The 9,839-nt window shown below is 44.7% G+C and overlaps 1 protein-coding gene across 2 annotated transcripts; it reads left to right on the top strand.

The window, feature by feature from the left end:
* Positions 1–939: 939 nt before the first annotated feature.
* On the top strand, positions 940–3,358 carry LOC124654861. 2 transcript variants are annotated; one of them, XM_047193841.1, is made up of 2 exons: positions 940–1,244; positions 1,499–3,358. In XM_047193841.1, the coding sequence occupies exons 1-2, from the start codon at positions 1,240–1,242 to the stop codon at positions 2,841–2,843; spliced, it is 1,350 nt and encodes a 449-aa protein (XP_047049797.1). In that variant the 5' UTR covers positions 940–1,239; the 3' UTR covers positions 2,844–3,358. The 2 variants fall into 2 exon arrangements, with proteins under 2 accessions (XP_047049797.1, XP_047049798.1); XM_047193842.1 differs by having other exon boundaries at positions 1,342–3,358.
* Positions 3,359–9,839: the final 6,481 nt, after the last annotated feature.

Here is a 9,839-nt window from a genome sequence, read left to right as displayed (position 1 = left end):
TTAAACTTTGAAGTTTGTCGAAAAGTGTATTTGATACATGAGCACCAGTGCTCCTGATTTTTAAAAATTATATTTTTTGAATTTAAAAAAATGAAATTAAATACCCACACACATATAAATTTTTTGAAGATACGGTAGAAATTTTAGAGAAAAATATATTATATTTTAAGGTATACAAAAAAAATAAATTTCTGACAAATATATACATCTATACGTAGCCACAAATTTGTTTTTTTTCCTGTAGCTCAAAATACAATGCAATTTCCACCGAAAATTTGCATAAATATTCAAAATATGTGTATGTATTCATGGAATAAATATGATAATATTTTAGAACGCAGAAATACCATTTTTAAATATTTTTTAAAAAATTGAGAGCAAAATTTGCTTCTGAAGTTTGTGTACTACCGTGCCAGAAATGTTGCCTATCTATGCGAGGGACTCAGCTTCAGTGACTTAGTGAAACTAAGTCTCAGTAACTTAGCCTCCCTCTCTATCCTTTGATCTAGATTAGACGTACAGGATTATATCGGATTTGAGAACTATTCATTTACAAACTATTGAGTCAAATGGAATGAAACTTTCACATAACTTCTCATCGACACATTTCTAATTTACTTGAATTTTTTCTATTTTTTCTGAGCAATTTCCATTTTTAGTTTAAATTCTAGATAATCCTGTACGTTCGATCTAGATCAAAGGATGGAGAGGGAGGCTAAGTCACTGAGACTTAGCCACTAAGTCACTAAAGCTGAGTCCTGTGAGAGACGCCACGACCAGGAGCGACGACCCCAATCTTCGGACAAGTGTGCTTTCTGGGATGAGGATGTGGCAAGTTAAGAAGGACTTCGTGATATCCGCCCACCTACCGCGCACGCGACCCGTATAACTAACTAGACCTCGAACGGTCGACTCCAACCCTCGCCGTCGCCGCCGCCGCCGCCGCCGCTAGCGATCCCCTCCCTCCTTCCGCCGCTAGCGCAGAGAGACCACAGAGCCACACCCCATCTGCCTTCCTCCCGGTCCTCCCCCTGTCTCGCGAGACCAGGCATCGCCGCGAAAGCCGCTCGTCCTCACCAGCAGCGGCTCTGCTCCCGTGCTGCCGATCTACCACGACCCTGCGACCACCTTCCGACGCCGCGTGCCCCAGCCGCTCCTCCCCCCACAAGCCGCGCCGGGATTGAGCGCCTCAGGGCTGGCGACGGCGACCCGTGTCCGGATGAACCACTCGCCGATCTGATGCTGTAAGATCTACTTTCCCCCTTTGCTTATTTCTTTATTTATGTGAATTGTTTGGTATGTATATGAAATATTGATCCTGTTGTGTTATTGGTTTTGCAGAGAGTGGTATCCTGTCTTGCTATTGGTTTTGCACACAGATTTAATTAATTGTACATCTCTTGATGATTTTGCACACACATTTCCCAAAAATAATTTAAATTGTTCAGTTTAAATGTCAAAACCCTGAATTAGCAAATTTCTGTATCATCTTAATTAGGCACTCCCTCGGTTCAGGTTGGCAGTTTGGCACGATGGTTCCTCCGCGTTCAAAGAAGCAAAAAACGGCCGCCGATGCAGACGCGGACGCCGCCGCTGACTTCGCTTCCGTACCGCGAGACGTCCTCGTCATGATCCTGCTCCGCTTCCCAGCGAGCGACGTCCGCCGCTTCCGTCGCGTCTGCAGGGACTGGCGCGATGCCATCTCCGATCCGGTGTTCATCGCCGAGCACATGCTCCACGGCCCGCGCGCCCCCACCCACACCGTCGTCTTCTACCCGGGACGAGTCAAAGGCGCTGCTGGCCAAGAGCCGCTCAACGGCGGCGGGTTCCTCTTCGACGAGCAGTGGAGGCTCACGGCCAGGTTCGCTGTCGACGGGTCGGTGGACATGATCGGCACGTGCAAGGGCCTGCTCTGCTTCCGCGACAAACTCCAAGGCGAAGGCGTCATCTGTGTCGTTGAACCCTTCGCCGAACCCTTCGCCGGCAACTCCATCGTCCTGCCGCTGCCGCCTCGGGGAGACCCAGCGACGTGCAGCGCTCGCGCCTACTGCTTCGGCTTCGACGCTGCTACTACGAGGCGATTCAAGATCGTACACGTCGACTTCGACGCCGCTGCCAACACCGTGACCGACATCCAAGACCAAGAGCTGCAGGTGTTCACGGTCGGAGTGGACACGCACTGGAGGACCGTGTCCATCCCCTGCGCGGTGCACGGCCTGTCCTACGACTTCCCGGCGTGCGGCGACGGAGCCGTGTACTGGCACAGCAAGGCGGCGGCAGACGGGGCCATCATGAACGTGCGCTTCGATCTGGTCACCGAGAACATCACATCGGTCCGGGGCCAGGTCGATGCCCGGAGGCCGGAGGGGCCAATATCTTGTCGCCCCGCGCACTGGTTGCCGCGGCAATGCGTCATGGGGATCAAGTGGTTCGGAGAGTGGGAAGACGGCTGCTGGCCGTGCAATGTCACCGCCGTGCCGCACGCCGTGTACGGGCCGCGCCTCCCAGGCCCGCACACCCTGCAGCGGGGGCGCCTGCTGCTGCAGGAGGAGGATGGAGCTCTGCGCGCCCAAGAGATTAAAGGGAGCAGCATGACTGATCTCTACGTGTGGTTCAACTTCGAACCGAAGCAACTGATTGAGATAGGCACCAAGGAAGAGGATCCTGCCGAGAGAAACCAGTTTGTCCCAGTTCGGGGTCAGCACTGGCCGAGCAAGTTTGAGGTCGGACGACTCCCGCACGAACAGTGCGATCTAAGCACGTTTGCATATATCCCAACGGTGTCACCTACTCCCTTTGAAATGTACCTAGGCACACCTCTTCAAGATCTGTGCAAACTCTAATGCACCAAACTACACGGTCCAACAAATATCCCGTGGATCCATCCGATACAACTATTGTGAGAGGTACTATCTGGGGTTTTCATTTCAGAACTAGCGTGTGTAATTTAGCACTTAGTAATGATATTTTGGGAGTATGTGATGGTAAATATCACAGATATAGAAGTTTGATTGATGTAGCCAACACACAGAATCCTGTGTGCACATTTTCGAGCAAGATGCCCCGATGATTGATGCTAATATTCGTTTGTGTTTCAATAAATTATTATCTAGCTGATATGCGCATATTACTGCAACGAAACGTTTTGTTTAATATAAGCTACATTCTCCATTCAATCTTGCGGATGTGCCATGTTTTCAGGCAGGAATGTCGCTTCAGAGAAGCTACTAAATACATAGAATCATGTTTTCCATGGAATATTTTAGAGGTATTAGCACCCACGATAAACTAACTTGCACAAAAGGAGCAAACTAGCAGCGCGGGCTGGGCGACGAATGGCACGGCGGCTGCTGGGCGATGAGCAGCATCGATGGGCAGTGAGCGGGGCGGAGGCCGCTGGGCGACGAGCGGCATGGCGGCCGCTGGGCGACGAGCGGAGCAGGAGGCTGCTGGGCATGCAATTGACGGCACATGCAGCTGGGAAGAAGATCTTGTTGCAGAGAAAATTCAGTTAAATTATGGTGGAGATGCTCTTTTTAGAAGAGAGTGGCAGAATTCTGTTGTGTTTGTACCAAAGTTGAGAGATGAACAAGGACAAGAATACGAGTCTGCCATTTGTATCAATGTAATTGTATTGTGTTTGTACCAATGTACTACATCTTCTAGATAAATGTGTCTTTCAGTTATGTGAATGAATATTGCAAGTAAAACCAAGCATCAATATGGGTAAATAGTGCAACAGATGCTATGTAACCAAGAAGCCCAGGATGTACGTGGTACTGCAATGACCAAATAAGCAAAAACCGGAGATGTAAGATTCCAGAGACCATATTGCTAATTACTTTGGGACCAAATATATAATTCCAGAACATATTCTTGCTTCTCTTACACAGACATTCCAAGTTCCAGAAAATAGGATCCATAGTGCGGTACAATAAAACATCCAAGTTCATAGATGAACTAACACTTGCAGGCTAACAAAGTAGAAGTTTAAGATTACAAATATTTCCATAAACACAAGCTTTGACATTATTGATTAATGTGGTGCATTTTGCGAAATCTGCACCTCATCAAAGGGCGCATATTCATTTTAGGTCAGTCAATGAATCCCTTCTTGCTCTCTGTTCTGCATTCTCATCACCAAATAGCAGATGGTGAGCACTGCCTGGTCCTGTACTGTATTGCGCCCTCTCCTCCGTCTCTGCATTAGTAGAAGAAGTAGCTCCCCTTCCATCGCCTCTTCCATTTACTTTTCCTCTACTTATGCCTCTAGCACTAGTTTCTGAATGTTCACCTTTTTTTTTTTCTTGCCTTTCCCTCTTGCTCCTACTCCTCTCCCTCTTTGATACCCTGCATTAACTCTGCCTCTTCCTCTTCCCCTTATGGCACCTCTTGCTTGTGCAGTGGTTACTCTCCCTCCTGCAACCGGCATAGCTTCTCTCTCAACTACAACAAAAGCACTTTCTTCAGGCAGTGGTTCAATGCAGGCTCCTCTACAGTTGAGTTGTCACAGCACATGTGCTGTAGCTATTAAAATCGGCCCTTCGTTCTAATCGTACGGGTATGACTATCCGAAGCGTTTTCCTGAAAAAAAATTCTCGATGGCTCTCTTTCCTCCCCTCAGACTGCGCTGGTAATATGGAAACAAACTGCATATTAATTAATGCTCCCGTGGAGGGAAAATCTCCTAAGCCTAAAGAATTGGCGCCAAACAGGACGCACAGATCAGAGTTTTTAGAACGGCAAAGAGCGATCTGCTCGACCTCCATTGCTCCGCCTGCTTGTCCCGCTCGTCCAAGGTATACGCCCATGATCTCCCTTTTGGACTCGATCTCCTAGCATCCCCCTCTCATTCTTCTTCCGCTCATCCAAGGTGTATGCTGTTCTGCAAAAGATGCAAATGATCTCCTATTTAGACTCCTCCTAGCAACGAAAAAGACGATATCAATCTTAATGTAAGTGCCGTTTAAGTTCATTATTCACACAGATGCAATAGAATTCTTGTACTGAATTCTCTCTGTCACCAGTAACTGCGAAAGAAAGGAAAAAGTAGGTTCCAATGGCTACTGATACTAACGCCATGGAAAAGGATCAGAACAGGTGCAGTTAGTTTTGTTCATTTTTCAATCTCTATCATCCTTTTGCGTAGTGCAAGCAGACAAATAAATTATGTTAGATCTGTTTTTCACAGGACAAATAAGGTGCCTACTTGGATGCCTCAAATTGGCATGAAGTTTAATTCTACAATTGAGGCTTGGAACTTCTGGAACTTTTATGGAGGTCATATTGGATTTGATGTAAGGGTAAACTATGAAAACAAGAGCAAAATTAATGGAGTAGTCACTTCGGCGAGATACGTTTGTTCCAATGAGGGTTATCGTGCAAAAGACAAGAGAGACCATAATACAAGGCGTCCCCGTGCAGAAACAAGAACCGGCTGTAAAGTTCGGATGGGAATCACTATAGACCGAGAAGTAGGAAATTATGAAGTACATGAGCTGGATGTTGAACACAATCATGTCCTGCAGTTGCCCGAAACATGCCACTTGATGCCATCACAGCGGAAGATTTCAGCTTTGCAAGCTTTTGAGATTGAAACTGCGGATGATTCAGGAATTGAGCCAAAAAGAGCCCATGAGTTGGCAAGTCGGCAGGTTGGTGGGACAATAAACCTTGGATACATACGTCGTGATCACAAGAATTATTTGCGAACCAAGCGTCAAAGGGAGATGATGTATGGTGAAGCTGGAACCATGCTTAAGTACTTTAAGGATAAAAAGTCAGAGAACCCAGCATTTCAACATGATGAACAGCTAGACTGCGATGAAAAGATCACAAATATCTTCTGGGCTGATGCTAAGATGATCATTGACTATGCTCATTTCGGTGATGTTGTCACCTTCGATACTACATTTGGGACAAATAAAGAATACAGACCCTTTGGTGTATTTGTTGGCTTCAACCATTTTAGAGAAACAGTAATTTTTGGGGCTGCACTTCTATATGATGAAACATTCGATTCTTTTAAATGGTTATTCGACACATTCTTATCTGTGCATAACAAAAAGCAGCCTAGAACTATCTTTACTGATCAAGATATTGCAATGGGTAAGGCAATTCATGCGGTATTTACAGAAGCATGGCATGGATTATGCACTTTTCACATAATGCAAAATGCCGTTAAACACTTACCTCAAAAGAAAAAGGATGAGGACGGCCCAAATGTTCTTGCTGAATTCAGTGCTTGCATGTACAAGTATGAGGATGACGAAGCCTTTGAAGAAGCTTTCACTGCCATAAGAAGCAAGGTGGATACACAAACTTGGTTGGACAGTATATATAAAGTAAAAGAGAAATGGGCAAGATGTTTCATGAGGAATGCTTACACTCTAGGGATGAGAAGCACACAATTAAGCGAGAGCTTGAATAGTGACTTGAAAAACCATCTGAAATCTGATCTTGACATTCTTCGTTTTTTCAAGCATCTAGAGAGGGTTGTGCAAGGAAAGCGAGACAATGAGTTAAATGAGGAATATGAGTCTAGAAAAAAATTACCTAGAGTTAGAATAAGGACTCCTGCAATAATACAGGCAAGCAAGGTATACACACCGTGCATATTTGAAGATTTTCATTCATAAGTTCCATGGCATAGCTTCCAAAGCACTCATATCCGAAGAATGCAGGAAACTAGTAGATGATGCCTTGGAGAACCTTAGCAAGCAAGTTGAAGAAAAAGCTCCTACTAGTACATGCAGAAGTGAAGCTACATGTGAAGAACCAGATAGTAGTTTACAGAATGCGTGCCTAAAGAAAAAGGAAATAGAAAAGAAAAACTCAAGAAGAAATAAATCATGGATCGAGAAGAAGCGCCCCAATAAAAAGAAAAAGAAGAAAGCTGAACTCGTACCCGAAAAACAATCTTGTTATGTAAATCTCTTACACCTATCTAAACACACTATATATATTTACAAATGACAATATAGACTAATATTTTTTCTGACTTGTCTGCTTAGAGAGGAGAGATGGACACGCCAGCAGCACAACACCAAGCAACTACAGAGCAACCGGCTGGAAGTAATGAGAATGATTTGCAGGAGTATGGGTGGATGACTCGTTTGCTGATGGTATTCGACTTAACATGTTTAAAATTCACTGTTGAGAAATATATGAACATTGTTGTGTAATCAGTTCTATCTCTCTTAATATGAAGGGCCAAGTTGATGACAGTTTGGACTTGCAGAACTATATGAATTTTCCTAGCATATGACATAGGCGATAGATACTGAAATTAGTTCTCCAATTTTCCTAGCATAAAGATCTCATTTGCAACAAACTTTACACTTCAAATATATTCTTTTTGTTTTCGTGATACATACTGGAAACTAGTTCTCCCATTGGGTTTGTGACTTTCTCCTATGTAAAGATCTCATTTGCAGTACTAAACTATGTTCTTAATCTGAAGTTACAAATTCAGCTTACCCATCTATCCTATCTCGCTTCAGTTTCTTGAGAGATGTATACCATCCAACAAGTAGTACATGAGAAGAGCATCTACCATCTAATTAGTCAACTGGAATAACCCGGACGATTGGGAGCATCTACCATCTAATTAGTCAACTCGGAATAACAAAAAAGATTGGAAGCACTAACGTTTCTGAAACAGTATTGAGTTCAGAACGCAAATTGATTCATGGAGCTTGGGAGATGAAGGTTCGTGGGGCATTACCATCTGTGACGCGTCCTGAAGCTCCCCTTCGCCCTACAGCTCCCGCTCGTCGATGCTGCTGCTGACGGCCCGGAACGCGTCCTGCACCTCCCGTTCGTCATGCCGCTCCCACTCGTCGATGCTGCCGATGCGGCCGCGGCCAATGGCCCCGAACACGCCCTGTACCTCCTGCTCGTCGATGCTGCCGCTGCGGTCGTGGTCGACGGCCTGAAACACGCGCCACACAGAAATTACCCGCGGCCCTGCAGCATCCGGGTCAGCCGCCTCCAGCTACGAGCCGCCGCCTGCGCCGCCGCCGGGATATGCCGGCCTGGAGCAGGGGGGTTGGGTGAGCGGCCGAAGGCATCGTAGCAATTTTATCCCCTTCGCCATTGCTCGTAGCTAGCTGCTGTCCGAGTTCCGACAGTAGAAGAAGACACTAGACGGACTCGGGCCTTTTCGCGTCGATTCTTTTCTTTTTTTCCACCGAAAATGCTACCGCTGAGTAATAAAATGGGGAACCGTTTGATTAAAATGAAGGGCAGATTTTGTTAGCTACAGCACGGATACAGTTATAACATAACTGTAGAGGAGCTCAGCCCAGGGATAGATATATGTGCTCTTTCCTGTCATGATTGCACAAACAGGAGAGATAGAAACAACCATAGCATTATAAATTTAATGTTTGCATTATGTAAGGTTTTGTACCTCATGGCCCATCCTACACACCATCATTTCAGGTTGTTGAGAAGGATCCATAGTAGGGTTTCTATTCTGTGGAAATATGTACCGCAGAACAAAAGAAACTCAGTTAATGAGGACATAGAATGGAAAGCCGGTTAATGAGGGCAAAGAATAGAACCTGCAATATTGCTGGATTGTCAACATCTCCATTCTCATCTTCAACCTGGACTCTTCATGCATTCTTCTCTTCCACGTATTTGTCATGTCCTTTTTTATAGTGATTTTCATTACCACACAGAGAACAACGCATCTTCACACCAGCCTTTGTTAGCATTTTACCTCCATTTTTTTTCCAACTCTTCAGGGCTTTGTCTCTTATTTTTAGGCCTTCCTAGCACCTTTGTGAAGAGAGGAGGATGCACAAACACACCAGTTTGCTTCTACCAGAAGCATTTAGCTCTCAGTGAAGCCAGAGTGTAAGCATATTTCTTTTTGTGTGTTTCAATTGTATAACAGCTATGCACTAATCTTTTTGGATCAATCCTATCTTCTTTGCAGCAAGCAATAGCATGGTGACAAGGTATACATGTTAGTTGCCACCTCTTGCAGTCACATGTTTTACCTTTTAGATCAACACAATATCCACCTTCATATTCAGAGCTTGCAGCTTTGAATAGTCCACCACCAGCATTCTTCACTGGACATTTAGCAGACCATTCTGTGAATTTATCCAATTTCTTTTTAATTTTTGGACAAATTCTCCCAGACCATGTTTCTACTTCCTTATTTTTACCAAGAATTCTATGAACCATTTTGTAGAATAAATTCTCCAACATGGATAGCATAGGCATTTCTCTCCCCTTATTGGTGTAGCTGAAAATGATGGAAAAGTAAAATAGTTAGCACAAGTAAAACACTTTGGAGTGATTGTTTAGTATTAAAATAGTGAATGCACATAGTACCCGTTAAACACTTCGGAGTGGTTTTTTAGTAGCATATCACATTTAGGGAGATCACTAAAGAAGGCCGTGATCCATGTATTTGGTGGCAACTCTGAAACCCACTCAAATGCAGAAGGAATGTCAGCCTCTAGCTTGTCCATATGCTTCTGCCAGGATGAAATGTTGGTTGATCTTGCAATTGCCCAGAGATCATTCTTTAGTGTCTCTCCTTTGTGCTTCTTGTGAAATTTTTGATAAATGTGCCTCGCACAATGCATGTGCTCTGAATCCGGGAACACGGTCCGCACTGCCTTAATGAGGTCCTACAGAAGAAAATAGTATACATGTTATGCCTCTATAGTGATTTTTTCAACTTACTTGCAGTAGTACAAATAATTAAGTACAATGACACTGAAGTCATTACCTTACCATGTTTGTTAGCACATCACTTCTCAAGCTCCACTACATCTTCCTCAATCCTACTATTGGTTAGCACATCACTTCTCAAG

The sequence above is a fragment of the Lolium rigidum genome, chromosome 5, assembly GCF_022539505.1.
Source record: "Lolium rigidum isolate FL_2022 chromosome 5, APGP_CSIRO_Lrig_0.1, whole genome shotgun sequence".
In the NCBI taxonomy this organism is placed as follows: Eukaryota; Viridiplantae; Streptophyta; class Magnoliopsida; order Poales; family Poaceae; genus Lolium; species Lolium rigidum.
This window is presented reverse-complemented; position numbering and strand designations above follow the sequence as displayed.